Source organism: Urtica dioica, chromosome 2 (genome assembly GCF_054948205.1).
Source record: "Urtica dioica subsp. dioica isolate 48M chromosome 2, U.dioica_male_clone48M_v1_H2, whole genome shotgun sequence".
Taxonomy (NCBI): Eukaryota; Viridiplantae; Streptophyta; class Magnoliopsida; order Rosales; family Urticaceae; genus Urtica; species Urtica dioica.
In genome coordinates, this window is record NC_142757.1 from 43,136,551 (window position 1) to 43,157,147 (window position 20,597).

General features: G+C 37.6%; 1 protein-coding gene across 1 annotated transcript; it reads left to right on the plus strand.

The window, feature by feature from the left end:
* Window positions 1-14,121: 14,121 nt before the first annotated feature.
* Window positions 14,122-14,848, plus strand: LOC149404846 (uncharacterized). The gene has a single exon (XM_089605249.1). It carries the CDS (start codon window positions 14,339-14,341, stop codon window positions 14,690-14,692), a length of 354 nt encoding a protein of 117 aa, XP_089461375.1. The 5' UTR covers window positions 14,122-14,338; the 3' UTR covers window positions 14,693-14,848.
* Window positions 14,849-20,597: the final 5,749 nt, after the last annotated feature.

The window sequence follows — 20,597 nt, forward strand, 5'->3', positions numbered from 1 at the left end:
TCCAAAGATGGCTACAGATCGGAAAAAGCTGTTGGGAGAGAGATGATCTCTGGATCTCTCGAAGGAAAGGAAAAGATCGACTCTTGCGTTCTAGCGTTGAATGGGAAAAAGCACATGATTTCTCACGTGGACTTAATACCTAAGGCTTTTGCGGGCCTTAGATATGCTCCTTCTTTCCTGGACTCACGAAACACATCACACAGATACACTAAACTGACAACGAATTTGATACGAACGCTGCTGTGAGTGACGCAAAAACTCTATCACTAGTTGCACCTATTGAAGCCCAATCAGATTTCGGGCCCAGTTTTTTCAAGAGTGCCATCATGTGATTCGGCATTTGCTCTTGGTTCAAACGGCAGGAATAAAATGAATTTTGAGAAAGGTTAGTCTGTTAGGAATTCTTGCCCACGAGAGATAACGAATAAATCATAAATGATTACTAAATAGAATAATGGATTACTTTATTAGTATCATATGATTAGTGGGTTGAGCTCTAAATATCAGAATCAATAGCAACTATCATCCATAGCCTCCGTATTAAACTGAGTAACGTGCTGGGCACCTGAGTTCGGGGGGTGAGCTGAAACATGGTCGATGACTGATACATGCCTGGATAGCTGTATCTAAAGTCATATATGTCGAACAATAGTGAACGTTGATCACGACTTGCGAGCATTCTGCACTTATGGTAAGTGCACGACCCGGACAAACTTTGGTTGTAGATGTGTCATTTAATACCGTTACGACACACTAATCGGGGTCGCTATGATGGTCACAGTGAGACTTGATCTAAATCCTGAAGTGATCATGGACATTGGATCATGTTACCGCGCTATTTGACTCATTCGCTAAAAGGCTACTATCATGCTAATCACAGCTTATGTCTTGGGAGTTTCGGAGCATGATTCGAGTGGGAAGTGGTTGACAGATATGAAATCCAGCCTTCCTGAAAGAAGGTCAATGTTCACTCACCTAAGGGTTGATTCTAGAACCGATAGATTGCCGGCACTTCTGAAGTCTGTACGTTCGGAAGAATCTTTCGCTGGGGAAGCAACAATGCTTAGGGTATATAAGTATCAAGGAAGGTATAACGGATTAGTTGACCTTTCTCGATACGGGTTGAAACGGGAGGATCTCGATCACGAACTGACTAGATCAGTGGACACTCGTCACGATGAGTAAATATAATTCTAGCATAAAGGAGAGTTCAGTCTTGGCGTACCAAGGTGGAGTCTGACCAAGATTAGACAAATCGATGTAATAAAGAAAAATGATTTTTTTCGTCTTTTCATCGGATTTGTTAAGCTTCTATTTCTAGGTCCATAGTCCCCGATTTGGCTTCGATAAGACGAATAAAGAACCTCTAATAATAATGTGGCTGTAATGGTGATTGACAACATTAAATTCAGAAAATGGGTATTTACTGAATTAATAAAGTATTTATAGTAGAATTGTTTATTTATTGTTTGATCAAGTAAATAATCAATTGATCCATTATTTATTTATTGTTTGATCAAGTAAATAATTAATCAATTACTTATTTGTTTATTGTTGGACCAAGTATATAAATAATTAATTGGGTTTTTAGCAATTGGGCCTTGCACAAAATGAGGAAGTTGAAATTCGGTGACATGAGCAGAAGGGATTGCGTCAATACCCTCTTGGCCATGTGGTTTAATTCGTTCCTCACCATATTGGTACTTACCAATATTTTCTCTTTAGTTATTTAAATAAAGGAGAGAGAAAAATATTTAAAACGAAATAAGATATTGTCATTTATTCTCTCTCATGAAAATTTAGAGAGAATAATAATATTTAAAAGAAAATAAGATATTATCCTTTATTCTCTCATATGAATATTAGGAGAGAATAATACTTAAAAGAAAATAAGATATTGTCATTTATTCTCTCTCACGAATAATATGAGAGAATAATATTTAAAAATAAATAAGATATTTCCTTTATTCTCTCATAATTAAATATTCTCTATATAAACATAAAATAAAATCTCGTAGATATTGATCTAATGACTAAGAGAGAAAATAGGATTCATGAGATAAGATCCAAGGGTTAAGCTTTGATTCACTAGTGTGAACACAATAAAAAAAAATAATATATTTTGGAAACTACCAAGAATATATCATTTGCATTACTATAAATAGGGGTTCATGAGAAGAGAAATATAAGTCTTTGGAAGAGCAAATTTTCGTCCACCTCTCTAGCTGTTGCTGTCCCTCTCTCTCTCTCTCTCTTGGAATTACTCAATTCAATTCTTAGAAAATAAGAGTGAGATCTTGAAACAACATTGTTTCTTGATCAAGTGAGATTAAAGAGTTTGGTCACATGCCGTCTTTCTTTATTCATCCAGAGATTACATATCGGAAGACTACGATGTAATCAAGAGGAGTACGAGGATATGAAAACTTGAAGAAGAAGCTTAAGGCGTTGGAAGACGGATTGTGAAAGCTTGAAGTTTTGGTTCGTGAGCCCAATCCGTAAGTGTTCTTTGAACTTTATTCTTTGTTTAGAATGCTTTTATTATTATTTAATTAATAAGTAAATCTAGATCTTGTTAGATAACCATAATATAAATTAGCTCTTGTTAGTGTAATTAATTAACTCCGCAACTTATATGGTTATCAAGGTGAGCACATCACTATACACGTGTTTTGAGAACGATTGTTCGTGTCTCATACCCGCTTAATTCACCCAAAAAATGGTGTCGGAGCGAGTGTTCGTGTCCGATACCAACCGTGATTATCCAACAAGAGGTATCGAAACGATTGTTCGTGTTCGATACCCTATGTGCATCACCGACAAGTGGTATCGGAGCGATTGTCGTTCGCGTCTGATAGCTACTAACCTTTTTTTTTCCCAACATAGTCATGAAGGTGGTGGCTCGGGGAGTAGGAAGTCGATTCCGCCTTCACTCCTCACGACGTCGGCCGGAACGACGACGATAAAGTCAAACTCGGGAGAAATAAAGCGGATTAAAGATTTATTGGAAGCATATGGAGTACGAGATTCAAGGAGTGAGACTTGTTGCCTTCACTGGGTATTGCGGAGGGAATCCTAATGATTTGGGATTCAGGAAGAGTTGTGGTATTGGACAACATTATTGGAGAATTTTCAGTTTCTATTGATATAAAAAAAAACATGACTTCTATGTGGGCAAGGGCTGAATTAGGATTTGAAGTCGAGGGTGGCCGAAAATTAAACTGTATAAAATATTTAAATTAAATGTATCTAGAAAAATTAGAAATATCTCAAAATATATCCTTTATTTAAATTTAATATTAAACGGCTTGATTTCATATTAAAAAAACTATTAAGCAGATCCCTAAACACATATCTGCATTATCTCTAAATAATAAGTTAATTTTTAATAAAATTCTTTAACAAAAGAAAAGCAATCAAAAGGATTATTATTATTATTTTTTTTTAATAAATTAAGTTATATTCTAAATTATACATGCAATGTACTATATCCATGTTATAGTTTTTTTTATCATTATTTTATAGTTTTATCTTGATATTACAGCAAATTTTATAATTTTTTTTTAACTTTCATTTCAATTGTTATTAGGAGTTTATACTTTCATTGAAATATAAGCCAAATTAAATTAAGATAGAAATAAATAAAGTAGTTATGAAATTTTATAAAAACAATCGGTAGTTACGAAATTTAATATAACTATAAATATTTGAGGAATTACTATATTAAAATGAGCTATTTATAGAATTTTTGAAAAAGTTGGGGGTGGCCAGGGCCAGTCCCACACCCAACGTACCTCCGCCCTGTGGTTCACCAGGTCAATGGGCCAAGTCGTTCAAAGGGTCGAGAAGAATTTTGGGACGAGATGACGTGTTTAGGAGCTATTTGTTGTCCTAGATGGTGTGTGAGCGGAGATTTCAACGTGGTCAGATTGTAAGAGAAAAAAAGTCTATTCGGGCTAGAAGGAGTATGCGAATGTTCAACGAAATTATTCTGAGCTCTCCCTAACGTTAGCCAATGGTGAGTTCACTTGGTCAAACTTCTGCGAGAACCCGAGGTGTTATTGGCTCGACAGATTTCTTTTCACATCCGAGTGGAGAGGGATATTTTCTTGTGGACTTCAAGAAGCGCAATTAAGGGAAGTATCGTATAATTTTCGTTGAATTACAACAACGAGTCAGAAAAATGGGGGATGAGCCTTTTTAGAATGGATAACGATTGGATAGATCAACCCCGAATTCATGACCTTAGTATCTTCCTCGTGGGCGGAGCCGGCCCTGGCAGGTTGGCCTAGTCATCAAATTATGGGCAAATTTCACACGCTAAAAACCAAGATCAAGATTAGGCGATGAAGGAAATGGATAAAACCATAACTTTGATCTGTCTCCTTCTTCACCATTATCAATATAAAAGATAAGGAAACACTTCTTAAGCTTGAGAAGAGTTTGGAAATTAGATCCACTATCGCCTTTTCTCTTTATAATCATGAAGGACATAATGTCACGTCGTATTCAGCGTGACATAGAAAACGAGTCATTTTGAGCCTTTTCGGTAGGAGCACCAAGTCTATCCATATTACACCTACAATTCGCAAACGACATGCTTATTTTTGTGGAATTCGAGGTTCAAAATTGGACGAACCTTCTCCAAATCTTGAGGAGTTTTTGTGATGATTCAGGGCTGACTAGTGTGGTAGGCATCAATTGTGAGGAGCATGCATTTACGAATCTCGCTGTCTAACTCGGTTGCCAAAGGTGGACTGGCCGATTTCCTATCTCGGAATGCCTTTAGGTCAAAACTCGAGAGGCAATTAATTTTGGACCTCATTCTCTACAAGTCCACAAAGAGGTTGGCAGATTGGAAGTGTGTCTTTCTTTTGAAAGAAGGGAAGAATACCAATTCAATCACTTTTGTCTATCATCCCAACTTATTATGAGATGTTTTCAGGACACCAATTCAATCAATTCAATCACTCTGATTTCAGGATGCCGAATGGAGTGGCCAACGATATAGAGAAAATTATAAGAAGGTTTTTTGTGGGAAGGATTTGGTAGAAATAAAGGACGTTCCGTAGTTGCATGGGAAGTTTGTTATAAACCAAAAGATAATGGAGGCCTTGGAATATGCGGTTTAATTTAGAATAATCAAGCTCTCCTCACATAGTGGCTGTGGCGGTTTTCCTTAGAACTTGAGGCTTTGTAGCATAAGATGATCATCTCCATTTATGGTCTTAATGCCAATGGTTGAAACTCGGGGCTTGCTTCAACCTGCACTATGAGGAGCCCTTGAAAATCGGTATCCTTAGTTCATGATGATTTTCTTAAGCCGTGTAGTTGGGTGGTTCGGGATGGCTCCACAATGCATTTTTAGGAAGACCGGTGGTGTAGGAACGGGAGCGAGTTGTGTCCTCTAAAGAAGCTGCCCATCTTAAGTCTCGCAGATTTTGGCCATGGAGATTCGAAAACAGGATGGGATTTTCGCTTCCCGAGGAACTTATCAGACATAGATGCTTTGGAATATGCTACACTTTTGGAAGCGCTAGAACCAATTTCTCTCTGCGAAGGGATGCAGGATCGTAGAGCATGGCTCGACGACTTGAAAGACTTTTTGGTCAAATAAATGACCGCCTCACTCGAGCAAGCGAAATCAGCTACCCCCGTGCCGTTCTTCAAAGCAATATGAAAGTCCACTACCTCCAAAAAAAATGTTCAGATTTTTGGTTGGAGTGTCTCGAGATGTGATTCTCCGGTATTTTCCAGTTGTTCCCTCTGAAGAAGCTGCCTATCTCAAGTCTCGCAGAATTTGGCCATGGAGATTCGGAAATGAGATGGGATTTCCGCTTCCCGAGGAATCTACCGAACATAGAAGCTTTGGAATATGCTACACTTATGGAAGCACTAGAACCAATTTCTCTATGCGAAAGGATGGCAAATCGCAAAGCGCTCGATGATTTGAAAGACTTTTTGGTCAAATCAATGACCGCCGAACTCAACCCAGCGAGATCGGCTCCCATCGTGTTGTTCTTCAGAGCAATATAGAAGTCCGCTTCCCCCCAAAAAGTCCAAATTTTTATTGGACTCGCTCTTAAAAATCAACACCACACAATTAATTAAAAAATAAAACCCTTAAATCGCCTTATCTTTGAGTTGCTCAGCTCTTTGTCGAAACGCAAACGAGGATACTCATCATTTTTTTTCGTCGAATGCCCCGCTGCCGCAGGCCTTTGGAGTTGGTTCCTCAAGAAAACAGGTATACCATCTTCCTCGGTTGTACTTCTTGCAGTTTTTTTGGCTTTCATTTGCTAAAGCGCATTGTCGAAGGTAGTTAAGGCAAGTGTTCTCGCAGGGTCTATGGACTTTTTTGGCTAAGAAGGAACAAGTGCATCTTCTAATACGAGGAGTGAGATTCAGATGGATTGAGGAAGGCTCTCAATCTCAATTTAGCCCTATGGCTTCACATTTTAAGCAAGGAATTTAAGCTTCACTCTTTAAAGTACTCCAATGGGATTGAGAATGTGCATCTCATTAAGGCACCTCGGTTTTGGATCTGTATTATTTTTTTATTCGTGATTATAATTGCGAGAACACTCTTTAGAGTTTTAGAAGTCATCACAAGGCCTATTTTTGGGTTATATTTCTGTTTTACTTCTTTACAGTTTTGAGGGGCGACTTGTTTCCCCTTTGTAAAGGTTTGTCATATTTTTTAGTGGTGTTTTGTTTTGTCTTGCTCTTTGGGTTCCCGTACTAGACTTGCGTTGGATATAAGGACTAGGCTATTTCGATTCACCTTTTTGTGTAAATTTGGATCACGTCTCCATTAATACATGGAGTTAAAGATCAAATGAGCCGACTAAAGAATCCTATTTGGGCATGGCCCATGTATTTGGACGAACTTTGTCTCTTTGAAAGCAATCGCTCACCACAAGACCAGAACTTTTTTTTTTTACCCAAGTCTCTGTTCGATGTTTGACCACTTTGTTGGCCTATAAATTTATTTCTTTTCAGAAAAAAAAACATGTAAGCACATTTTCATGTATACACTTGATTTTAATTTTTTAGTTTGACCTTTCTTATTCATAGAATCGTTGAAATCGAGTATCGTAATTGCGATCGACCGTTCAATAATATTGCTATGGTTTCCTTATTTATATTTCATTTCGATTACTTATTTATTTAACTCCCGAGCTTATCTTATATTCTTATATGACAAATTCTTGAAATTCATAAAAACTAATTAAAAACATCAAAGAAGTCATCAATTGTTCATGATTGTTGAGGCCGATTTTGGCATCAACAAATATGGTTGATTTTGTAGAAAGATAAAATTGTGCAAGATATCACACATCGTGTTCTACAATTTAATCGATTTGTTTGAAGATTTATTTCTATGAAAGATTGCATTGAATATCTTTATAAGCTTTGCACCGGGAAACTCTAAAAAAAACCCAACTAGCCAAGCACTATAAAAGAGACATTCTAACGTCAACAGTTATTTTTACAATTTGTTTGTTTTTGAGCTTGAGAGATTTGGGAGAGTAAAAAAATCGAGATTTTGTGCATTCATCTATGTCTTATGTCTTGTTCTATTCCACTTATTTGTGAGTGGTAGATGTTTAGTTTATAAATCACGATTGTATATTCACCGATAGTTATTACAACTAACACATTTGGGAGTGTGTTTGAGAGGTAGTGATGTGATCTCTCTACCTATTTGTGAATGAAAAAGGTTGAGTTTGTAATAGTGACTGTGTATTCACGAATCATTATTACAAGTGACAAATACTTGTAGAGAGTTTGAATAGAAGTGATGGGATCTAAAATTCTAGAGGAGTTTGATTTTAAATTCATTGGTAGTAGTAGTTGAAAAATTGGGCTTTGAAGTAGGAATAATCAACGTGTATTGTTGATTATTTATTTATTAGTGAATTTTATTTTCACTTGCGTTACAGTTCTCAGGTGACTTTGCTCTAAACTTGGTTAACAATTTTTGTGTTATTTATTTTTAAGCATTGTTGTATTAGTTCATCTCTTTCTTTTTCAGAGCAACTTGTCACACATATTATTACCAAGGTTTGAAATTTCGAGGGACCAGTCAAAAACCGGTCAGGAACCGGGTTTTGGACAGATTCCGGCACCGATTCGAACAAAACCATCAAATTTTCTAGGAATCGGGGTAAATCGGACGAAAATTGGTTTGGTTCTCGCTTCAACAAAAAGGGGCTTGGTTCAACAAGTTTTTTTTTTTAAAAAACAGACGGTTTTGGTATGGTTCTTTTGGAACAATATATTGAAAAAAAAAAAATTAAAGTCTATTTACATGGAATTTTTTTTTTAATTTTAAATTTTCATGGCCCATTCAAAATGATTAAGCTCATTTGTGTGGAGTTGCAGAAGGGATTTATATAATGTTTTGGACGTTGTAAACTAGATGTGCCTAATATGTAAATTTTTTGGGGGCTAGGTATCTAACCCAAACAGATCCGCTATTTTAAAATTATAGCTCAACTATTAACATATTTAAGAGAATAACCAATTTGTTATAAGAACATTCTAAAATTCAAATAATACCCTTAAGGGTTGTTATTATTAACGGTCAGAGTAAATAATATTAACTGTCATCTCCCTATCTCCGGTGCTGGAATCGGAGTTTTCATCAAAGTTTCAAATAGAGAAATCTCAACTCTAGCTTTAGATCCGAATGCCGTCGTTAACTAGATCGCCTCCAACGTTGCTTCATTCTCCGAGAAGTCTCGTTCGTCTACGTCGAAAACAAGATCTTGACACTCGGCGACGAAGCTCTCAAATCTTAGCTTCTTCCGGCGATTTCAAGACTGGACTCATGATCTTCAAACGGTCGGATCGGTGCAGCCGCGGGACTCGCTGATGTCCGAGATCGTTTCCGGGGGAGGGTCTTCACGGTTAATCGAATTAACCTTCGTAGTTAATCCGATTAACTATCACAGTTAATATGCAGAATTTGACTTGCGACTTTCGAACGGCTGGATCGGCGCAACGGCGAGACTCGCCGATGTTCAAAATCGTTTTCGGAAGAGGTCCCTCACAGTTAATAATCGAGATTAGCTGTGACAGTTAATCCGATTAACTGTCGAACGAAAAACCCTAAAATCTGAAATCGCACCTCCACCGCCGCGTGTGCCGACCCCGCCTCCGCCGCCTTCAAGTTTGACACGCGATTCAACCCGGAATTCGACTACCCGAGAGATAACCACGTCTGAATCAACCTCGGAACCACCGGTGAGGAAAATCGGTGCGAGCTTCTCCGGAAGGGACACGAGGCGGTGGCGATCGAGTCCGAAACTCATTCTTCGGCGCTGGTGATGGCGATTCTCCGGCGAAGACCGATGGATCGTAGAGGACGATTGTTGTGTGGTGTGGTGTTTGAGTTTGGGTGTAGTGTTTGAGTGTTTGGGTGTTTGGGTGTGTGTGTGGTGATAGAATGATATTTTTGGGACGTTAGTCAATATTGATTATCTTTTAAAATAAATTGATAATTTGACTATTATTTTAATCTCCCATCTTAATAGTGGCTAGATACTAATAAATCTCTCATTTTTTTTTACATTTGGTTTTTTCAAGCACTACATGTTGCAAACTACTAGCAATTTATTTATTTATTTAAATAGAGTCTATCTACACGTCTAGTTGATTGTACACGAAGACATAAGCAACAAGTGAACAAACTAGCGAGTACCATATAATATCCATTGTTCACATTTTTCTTAGACCAACTTAATTTGATTTCTGATTAGTATTAGGAGTCGTCTACATTGCCATATATATAATTATATTATAAATGTAAGTTTATTTAATTATTGAAATATATTATATAATTTTAATTAGTAATAACATATTATAATAATATCGAAATACGCATCTGTTTCATTTTTTTTCCTTTGCTTCTTATCCTTAATTGCTTTAGTTATTTTATTCTTTATTTATTTTGCTTAGTATTATCAACCTTCAAGTCTTCTACACTAATAAAAATCAATATATGAAAATTAAATTATTGTAAATTCTTAACTTTGTCGCCTAATTATTAAACAATATGATAATTACTCATCAAACATAAAACTATATTATTATTTATAAGTGATAATTTCATTTTAGAAATAATAACTATATATATTTAGTTTATCTTAATATTATTATTAAAATTTATATAACTATATATAGAAATGTTTTTTAGATAATTTGTCACTAGATACCCATCGGTAAATCTGGTATTTGTCTATATCCCAGTAAACTATTGGTATCTCGCGAGATAAAAGCAAAATCTGAGTCCCGGTACGACATTGGTAACAGTATTTCTATCTTTGGTTGTTACAACATTATGTGTGACATCTTACGATAAATTATCAATTTTTAAATCACTTCTTCATTTATGTTGTTACTTGGATTATTCAATTCGTAGTAGTCATTTACCAACCATCTCTCGCGGAGATTGCGTTGGGCATGGACGTAAACGCAGCGCTCTTGTAGAAGGATCAAGACACACTCTAGTTGTGATGGCACGAGCCTCTACGAGGCGCCACCACCAACGAGAGTACTCTGCTGCCGTGTATCCCACCGGCGCTCTCATTTATGTCTATCTATTCCCAGCTTTTCTTTTTGTCTCGAGTCATTTTCTATATTTCATACCCTAGAGATAGAAACTACCGTTTTGGGGTTTGAATTTAGGGAATATGTTATTAATTTGATGATTTAGTTGTTGATTCTTTTAGTATTAAAATTGAATTTGGATAAGTTGATTTGGGAGATGTTAAAAATTTGATGATTTATAGTTGTTTATTTACACGTACTTCATAATGACCAATCTTTATATCTTCAAAGGTACGAGGCTATCTCTTAATTTGTTTTTAATAAAACAAAGCTCTAAAACCTATTAAATATACTATAGTTTAGCCCCTTGAGAAATTGGTTGCCATAGTTTCTTGGTATACTCGTCGTCACTATGCGGTAGACCCATTAATAATTTTAATCTTCGTGTTTATATAAATGTTGGGCTTAATGATGTGATTCTCTATAAAGAGTTTGGAAGCCATTCTCGGGTTGCTATTTGGACGACTATTCATGTTGTCATCTTCGGTCATGGAGGAGTTAATCTCCATTTTTGAGATAGGAAGATGCCTTGAAAAATTGAGAGTAAGTTAAATCCCGCAGTTAGGTCTCGACAGTTGGCGACAATATTTTTTGTTGGTCTAGTCGGTAGGGTATAGTGATGTTAAGTGTGGTCTTGGATTCCAATTTATTTGTATTAGTAGCATATTTTGCAACATATTGAACATCATTAATTATATATTTTAATTTTATTTAATTGAAAAGTCTTGTTTGTTTATAATTATTCGTCTTTCGAAATATTCGTCAATTTATCTGTCAATAAACAATTTCTTGTTATTTTTAATTTCGAGTAGCATAAACGGCCTACTTCTATAAATTGGAGATGAAAATCTCTATACCAACACCCGAACCTTGCAAGAGTGGCAACAATCATATTTTTTATTGTACCATTTCTCTTGAGTTTGAAAGATTACCAAACTTCTCAATTTAAGATACTAAAAGTAATTAAATGAACTCCGGTTTTGTCCATCATCGAGTTCATTCTATATTTGATCTTGATTAGAACCGAATCGAACAATTTTATAAAGGATTAGGATGTTACCAACCCAACAAATTATTCACGTACATGTGAGTCAGCTTGAAATCAATTCCACTTGGACCATTACTTTACACGAGCACATATGTCTTTAGCGTAAAGTAGCTTTTTGTATTTTTATTCAAAAGAAAGAGAAAAGCTTTATGCTTATCAATGGGAAAACATTTGATATTTTGGACGCTTCGGTGGCAATTCTTCATTTGCAAAGTTTTATTTGGCGGCACATGAATGTATATTCCTAACGGTTTGACAAAATCGAAGAATTAAAGAGGCCTTTGTTAAATAAGATATTGACCTATTCGCAATTTCCCTCACTTCTTTCTTTCTAATAGGCATTGTGTACAATATGTCAATGTGTGTTGTTGAACAATGGTGTACAATACAACCGTCTAATTCGTAGAAATCAACTAATATAAAATAAAGTGACGTGATGGATAGAAGTGGATTATTAATTTTTATATTTTAAAGTCACTAGCTAAATAGATTTGCTTAAAAATATTATTGTTCACAGATACAGTACGAAAAAAAGTGATGCATATGGTTCCATGAGGAATATATATTTGAAATTACCTTAATAATTATCAGAAGAAGATGCAAATATGGACATTGATGGAATGATAAACAATCGGATGGAGATAGATAAACCACAATCATATTAATATCCATAACGAATATAAATTCATAATCAGAGAAAAAAAAACAATGGATTGGTAAAAAATATATATAAAAAGTGAAACTTATATTATAATAGAGAAATTCCGTAACTACCTAAAAATTAACACATAATTTTAAAAATAAATCGTGTTTGAATACTCCTGCAATGCCGCGCAAGGTAAATATCCAGACCATCAGAAAAAGCCTATTTCTAGACTCACATTGTTTTCTTAACATCCCAAAAATATTAAGAGATTTGTAAGTAATTAGGCCACTTTAAACATGTGATTTTGAATCTAGCCTATGTTTGACAATTTTTAGGGATATAGCCAAATGGCTTATGTGTCAATAATTAAGGTCTGATTTGCCCTTATTTATTAACAAATTCGTCACTTTCTCTCTCCTATTTTTTTTCAAATAATTTTTTTTACATCAAAACTTCAAAAATTCGTATCTTTCTCATACGAACTCAAAATTGAGTGATTTCAGATCCTACAAATTCGTAGCGTCGAGATCTTCAAAAATAGATCCATTGTGTTTGATGAAAAATTATGTTTAATGCATCATAGTTACGTTTCCATTTTTTTTTATAATTTAAAAAATTTCCAATTATTTCCATATTTAAGGTAGTAACGTGATTTTTCTACATCTATGGTATTAAACATGATTTTTCATCAAACACAATGGATCTATTTCTGAAGATCTCGGCGTCACGAATCCGTAGGATTTGGAATCACTCAATTTCGAGTTCATATGAGATAAATATGGTTTTTTGAAGTTTTTATGTAAAAAAAAGTGTAGGAAAAAAGTATGAGAGAGAAAGTGACGAATTTATTAATAAATAAGGGTAAAACAGATCTTAATTATTGCCACATAAGTCTGTTGGCTATTTCCCTAAAAATTGTGAAACATAGGCTAAAAACAAATTTCGTAGTTTCATTTTGGCTATTTCGCTACAGTGCCCAAATATTAATACTAGTCCATTCAACATTAGTCTATAATCCATCTCAAGTGTTTCGTAACACTTTTTTTTGTTGTTGTTTAGTTACATATTTGCATCTCAAGTGTTACTTTTTTTGAGACATTCTATCGATTAAGCAAACATATGTTCATCATGTAACTCTTTAACAAGAGAAATTATCAAATAACCCTCGTGTATCCTTTTAATAATCTAATTTGTATAATTTTACCCAAAAATTTAAGGGTTTCCATTGAAACTGTGAAATTTTGGCTAAATTGTAATAGCATAATTTTAGAGTGCGTAATTAGTGTGATTTCTCACACTCGTACTGTTAAATATTGGAATTGGAACTTTTAATAAACTTGCAAACATCAATAGTTAGATTCATAATTACCATGCACTTCGGTAACTTTGAATAGCGCCTTGCTCTTACTAGTCAACTTCTTTTTTAATTGCTAGATTAGGTAACTTTCTAATCGCCAAACCTACGTGTGTCACATTGCAAATGTGACCAAGTTATGATATTTTCTTTTAATGTGACCAAGTTATGATTGTTGCCGAGTAAAGCGAGTAGGCCTAGTGACTCAAATTGTGTGTTGATTGAGAAGCCTACAAATTGGAAAGAAGCACTCATATAATATAATTATATTATTATCTTTACTTTATATAAGATGCAAAAAATAAAGCCAACACTTCTCTCACGCGCCTTTGTAGATAAGACTCTATTTATTAGCCATCCCAACGGCTATTTTTGCCACAAAACCACACATTTGACTCTTTATGCATAATAAAATATAAATACATTTATATTTCCATAAATATAATAATAACTGGCGATAGCTGGCTAATTCAACAAGGCAACATCAAGCTCTTTCCTTATTTTTTTAGCCAAAAAAAAGCTCTTTCCTCATTCATTTCCTCGCTCTCACCTCAATCAAAACCGAGTAAACCATACAACACACATATATAAGAAACTCTTCACACCAACATAAACTAGAGAACCTTTCTTCTCATTCTTCCTCTCTTCAAAAACAAAACTTCACACAAGCAACATGGATTGCTTGCCCATCAGAAGCATGTGCATGGGGTCTCGGCACGGCTACCGGAGCTTGGACGGCGACGAAAATCCGGTGACCGTCGTGGTGGGAAGGGAAAAGAGAGAGTTCTTGGTGGACCCTTTTGTCTTGAAAGAGAACCCTTTTCGGGTCTTGATCTTCGAGGCCTCGAAGAAGAAGACCGGCGATGGGAGAGCGGTGAGTCGGAAAAAGAGGAGCGACGAGGTGGTTTTTGTAGACGTGGACGAGATTTTGTTCGAGCACATGTTGTGGTTGATGTACAATGACTGTTCTTCTCTGTTTAAGCTCAATATAAAGGAGGTTATTGACTTCTATGCTCAAGATTATTAATTAGAGATGTAAAAAAACAGAGGTAATCTGTTTCTGGGTTTTTTTTTTTTTTTTTTTTTTTCTGATGTGACTTTATTCATACCGATAGCTGAAATCAAAAGTATACAATTATACAATTATATCAATAATACTTATGGTTGCAGAATTATAATTAAATTTTATGGTTCTCTCTTTCCAGCAATTTTTTTTTGTGAAATTTGCTACATGCACTTTTTCTTTGAAAATATGTGTTATTTATTTATAAGTATTTATCTTCAAGGGGAAAAGGAATTGTGATTTGTTTATTTAGTTGCCGTATTTCGTAATTGTGGTTTTGCCTTTTCATATAAGCTCATCGTAGCTTGGAAGAAAGACTTTCTAAGAATTTGACAAGTCTTTTTTCTTTTCTTTGGGATTGGAAAGAAGGAAAGTTTTGTAGATTCTAAGAATTGGATATGAATTGTGAAAATGCTTATGCTATATATTAATAATAATGATAATAAATTACTCTAATTTGTATGTATAGTGGCTTAGATATTCTACTAGTTGTGTTTTAGTTCCTAATATACTTTTGTACAAAAAATATATTGAACTATTGTTTTTTTTTTTTTTTTTAATTTTTTTTATAGATATATTAGTTTGTTATTTCATGATAGTGGCAAATATTTTGACGGAATGTAGGCCATCTCCACTGGAAATATATATATATATATATATATGTTACGGGATAAATTAGTTAGACACCGAGCGGGATAGTCGGACTCCCGAGCAGCGAGAAGAATCCAGCACCGAGCTCAGGTTAAGTAAACCCAAGGGCCATCCATTGAAAACGAACGAATCGTTCATAAGTCAAGAACGAAACCCACCGACCAGAACTTCGGAGAGAAGAGAAAAACGTGGGTCAAAGACTAGTCAAAAACAAAAGAAAACATGTTTCAAACTCTAAAACGCACACCTTGACGGTTCAGGAACCATACGAAGAGTAATAACCGTCCACCTCAGCGAGAGGGAAGAGGCAGTTACCCAAAACCGTCCAGAACGTGGGATTGATCACCTCACGTTCCCCAGAATAACCGTCAGAGACACGACCACGAGGCTACACCAGACGAGCATAAATAGAGGCTGCGGCACAGAACTAAGGAGAGAGTTTTTTACTTACTTTCTTTCACTTAGAACCTCTAGAAAACATTGCTCTCTTGTATTAAATTCGTCTGTATAAAGAGAAAGTCTTACCTAAATCATCTCTGTACTCGGAGTCACTGTACCTGGAGTCTGTGTATTTTCGTGAGATATTGTTGTACTAATTTTACAGGTCAACAGTTGGCGCTAGAAGGAGGGGATACAGCTGAAGAATATGGCTAGCTCATCCACCCCGATCACTGTCCCCAACCAGGAGACGGAGATAGAACATCACAATCGCACCTTGCCTCTCACCCTGGAGGAAATAGCTGAACTTCTCCTAGAACCTAGTCTCGAAGAACAATTCAGACAGATGCAAGAGCGTCTTTCGGTCTTAGAGGCGAATAACAGGGAGCTGAAGAGAAGGCTGCAGGCAAAGAAAGTCACACTGCGAAGCGCGATAGTGATCCCAGATGAAGAACCCTCACACCGATCAGGGAAAGAACCCGTCGGGCAGGATCCGCAGGTTAAGAAATCTCGGAAACATGCTAAAGATCGGTACGAGAGGATGGAAGATGACTCTGAATCCGAGAAAGAGCAGTCAAGTCAGGAAAAGATTCCTGATCGGTACCAGCCCACTATGGACAGAGGTCATTCAAACACTTTCAGAAATAGCATGGTAAGCTCGGAAACTGAAGACAGCGCGAGCACCAACAAAACAAATTTTAGAAGATTGGAGCGTCGAATCGAAGAAGTGGCCCTAGGTCAGAAGGAGTCTATCCCGAAGGTTGGAGAAGCTGTCTCCCCTTTCACAGCACGCGTGTTAGAACACCCGCTGCCTGATCGTTTCAGGATGCCGAGCATCCCAGTATACGATGGAAAGACCGACCCAGGAGACCATCTAGACACCTTTTTCTTCTTGGATGTTGTTGCAAGGGGCCGGACCAGAAGTTATGTGCAGAGCATTCTCTATCACTTTAACTGGCTCAGCCAAAAGGTGGTATAGAAAGCTAAAGCCAAACTCCATAGGGTCCTGGAAGCAGTTATCCAGAAAATTCATGGAACAGTTTGTCGGCTCCAGCTCGGGGAAAACTCCCAAAGAAAGGCTGCTAGCTGTGAGACAAGCCCATGACGAATCTCTAAAAGATTTTATTAATCGCTACTCGGAGCAAGCTCTTCAAGTTGACGATCTGAACGAAGACTTTAAGCTCTTCGGGATCTCCTCCGGCGTCCGAACAGAATCAGAATTCTGGTGGTCACTTCAGAAGACTAGTCCAAGGGATTAGGGAACGACATTCCGAGGACAACCGCCCACCGAAGAAGAGCCGGTCAGGAGCAGGACCTCTGAAGCCTTTTTCCAGTAAGTTCGATAAATATCATAAGCTCAATGCCCCGATAGAGGAGATATTTAGTCTTACACAGGACAAAGAAGATTTCCCTAAGCCAAGACCGATCAAGAAAGATATCTCAAGGAGAGATAAAACAAAATATTGTGCTTTCCACGCGGACATCGGTCATCGCACTTCTGACTGCTTCAACCTCAAAGAAGCTATAGAAGCTCTAATCCGAAGAGGAGCGTTGAAGAAATTATAGGCCGAACAAGGGGATCAAGAGGAACAGAAAGGTGAGGCGTATGCTGAAATCTCACTCATAGTCGGAGGACCACATGTGGGAGGAAGTTCAAGGAGCGCTCAAAAGAGCTATGTAAGAGAGGCCTACGCGGGACCCCGACAAATCTTGTTTACAGCCGAGCAAAGGCCTAACAAGATAGCCAAACCTAGCTCGGAGCCTATCACCTTTACAGCAGAAGATGCTCGGTGGGTGATGTTTCCTCACAACGATCCATTGGTCATATCAGCTCTCATCGGTAACAGGAATGTACACCGAATATTGGTGGACACTGGGAGTGCTGTCGACGTGCTCTATGAAGACACGTTCAACAAGATGGGTCTTAAGCAAGATGCATTAGCTCCTTCCCCTGAAAATATCTATGGTTTGACAGGAGACTCAATCCAGCCTAAGGGAATAGTCTCGCTCCCTATAACGGTAGGAGAGAGCCCGAGAAGTAAAACCACTAGCACAACATGGGTGGTGGTCCCCGGAAAATCTTCGTTCAACGCGATCATTGGCAGGCCAACCTTGCAGTCCCTTGGAGCTATCGCTTCTGTGGAATATTTGAAAATGAAGTTTCCTACCGAGCACGGGGTAGGTGAAGTAGTCGGTACACAGGCTATCGCAAGGAGCTGATATGCAAATTATCTCAAAGAGAGTCAGGACAAAGATGTCCAAAAAGTTATGATGATCGACTCGGACTTTGACCCACGCCTTCCGAGCCGAGAAGAAATTGGCCCAGGAGATGAAGTCGAGGAAGTCGCTCCGGATCCAAAACAACCTGAGAAGAAGCTCAAGATTGGAAAATATCTTGAATCAGGTACCAAAAGTAACTTAATTACTCTCCTATCTAATAGCTTAGATATATTTGCCTGGTCACAGTCCGACATGACGGGGATAGATCATCAAATAGCATGTCATAGGTTAAATATAGATCCTAAAGAAAAACCTATCAGACAAAAGAGAAGGGCTTTAAACTCCGAAAGGTATACAACCTTAAAAGAAGAAGTAGATAAACTAATTTCTAACAGATCAATAAAAGAAACTAAATATCCTAAATGGGTAGCCAATCCTGTCCTGGTCAAGAAACCTAACGGGAAATGGAGAACTTGTGTGGATTTTACAGATCTGAACAAGGCTTGCCCTAAAGATAGTTTCCCTATGCCGATAATAGATCAGTTAGTAGACGCCACAGCAGGCCATGCAATTCTAAGCTTTATGGATGCCTACTCTGGCTACAATCAAATCCCTATGTATGGTCCCGACCAGGATCACACGGCATTCATAACTGATCGAGGGCTATACTGCTACACAGTAATGCCCTTTGGGTTAAAAAATGCTGGAGCAACATATCAAATATTAGTAAATCGAATGTTCGCTGAATTACTCGGGATTACGATGGAAGCATACATCGATGATTTGCTGGTTAAAAGCCGAAAAATAGATGAACATACGAATGATCTTAGAAGATCATTCGAACTTCTAAGGCAATATCGCATGAAACTAAATCCTCTAAAATGTACGTTTGGTGTCTCTGCAGGTAAATTCTTAGGTTTCATCGTTCATGAACGAGGCATCGAAGTGAATCCAGAGAAGATCACAGCCCTATGGAACATGAGACCACCACGAAACATCAAAGAAGTGCAAAAATTGACAAGATGCATAGATGCATTAAGTCGTTTTATCTCAAGGTCTACCGATCGAAGCATTCACTTCTTCAATGTACTCAGAGGCTCCAAGGAATTTGAATGGACCAAGCAATGCGATGAGAGTTTCGAGTCCCTAAAAGAGCACTTGGCATGGCCTCCGACTTTAAGAAAAGTACAGGAAGGAGAGCCCCTGGAAATTTACCTAGCCGTATCGGAGCATGCAGTGAGTTCAGCGTTGATCAAGAATGAGGGAAAACACCAGGTCCCAGTTTATTATACTTCGCGGCGCCTTAACGAGGCGGAAGGAAGATACCCGGAACTCGAAAAGCTAGCTTTCGCCCTCATCACCGCTTCTCGGAAGCTAAAACACTACTTCCTCGCGCACCCGATTACAGTCCTCACCAATTTCCCGCTGCGCCAGGTGCTACAAAAACCTGACGTGTCCGGAAGGCTAATGAAATGGTCGATTGAGCTGACACAATATGATATACGCTTCAACCCCCGACCAGCAATCAAAGGACATGCAGTTGCTGACTTCATTGCAAAATTCACGTACAGACCAGTTGATTTCTCAATTTGGGACATGTACGTAGACGGAGCGGTCAACGAAAAGGGGTCCGGGGTCGGGATCGCGCTATCCAGCCCAGAAGGAGACAAGGTAAAATTCGCTTTAAAATTCGATTTCAATGCTTCAAACAATGAAGCTGAGTACGAAGCTATGATACATGGGCTACAAATAGCAAAAGATTTAGAAATCAAAAAGCTCAAAGTATATTCGGATTCTCAGTTAATTGTTAATCAAATGAAATGTGAATTTCAGGCAAAAGTCGAAAAGATGTCGCTATATGCCGAGAAAGATAGAAACCTGGCAAGCAAATTCGAACTTTGCGAAATCACCCAAGTCCGCAGAGCCATGAACGAAGAAGCTGATGCATTAGCGAAGCTTACCACTTAAGGATCCGACTCGGAATCAATCCCAGTTATCAAGATTGGGCAACCTAGCATTGAGCAAGCTCCCCATGTGCTTCAGGTCGATCAACGAAAGTCATGGTAAACTCCGATCAGGAAATACTTACAGCACGGAGCTCTGCTCAAAGAGAAAAATGAGGCTAGAAGCTTGAAGTTCGGAGCTGCTTGATAGTTCCTAGAAGGTCAGAATCTCTACAAAAGAGGATTTTCTCAGGCTCTACTCAAATGTGTAGACGAAGACGAAGTCGAGTACACTCTCAAAGAGATCCATGAAGGGATATGCGGAAGTCACATCGGATGCGAAGCATTGGCACAAAAGATCATCCGGCAAGGACTCTACTGGCCAACAGTAAAAGCCGATGCTCGGCGCATGACACAAAAATGCGTCAAATGTCAAAAGTTTTCTAACATCTCGAGGCTTCCACCTAATCCACTCATCTCCCTCTCATGCCCAATCCCATTCACAGAATGGGGAATAGACCTAATCGGAGCTTTGCCAACAGGCCGAGGCGGATGCAGGTACGCAATTGTAGCCATCGACTACTTTTCAAAATGGGTTGAAGCCGAGCCCTTAAATA

Coding starts and splice junctions, on each gene's coding strand:
- LOC149404846 (XM_089605249.1), top strand. CDS start 14,339: ATGGATTGCTTGCCCATCAGAAGCATGTGCATGGGGTCTCGGCACGGC.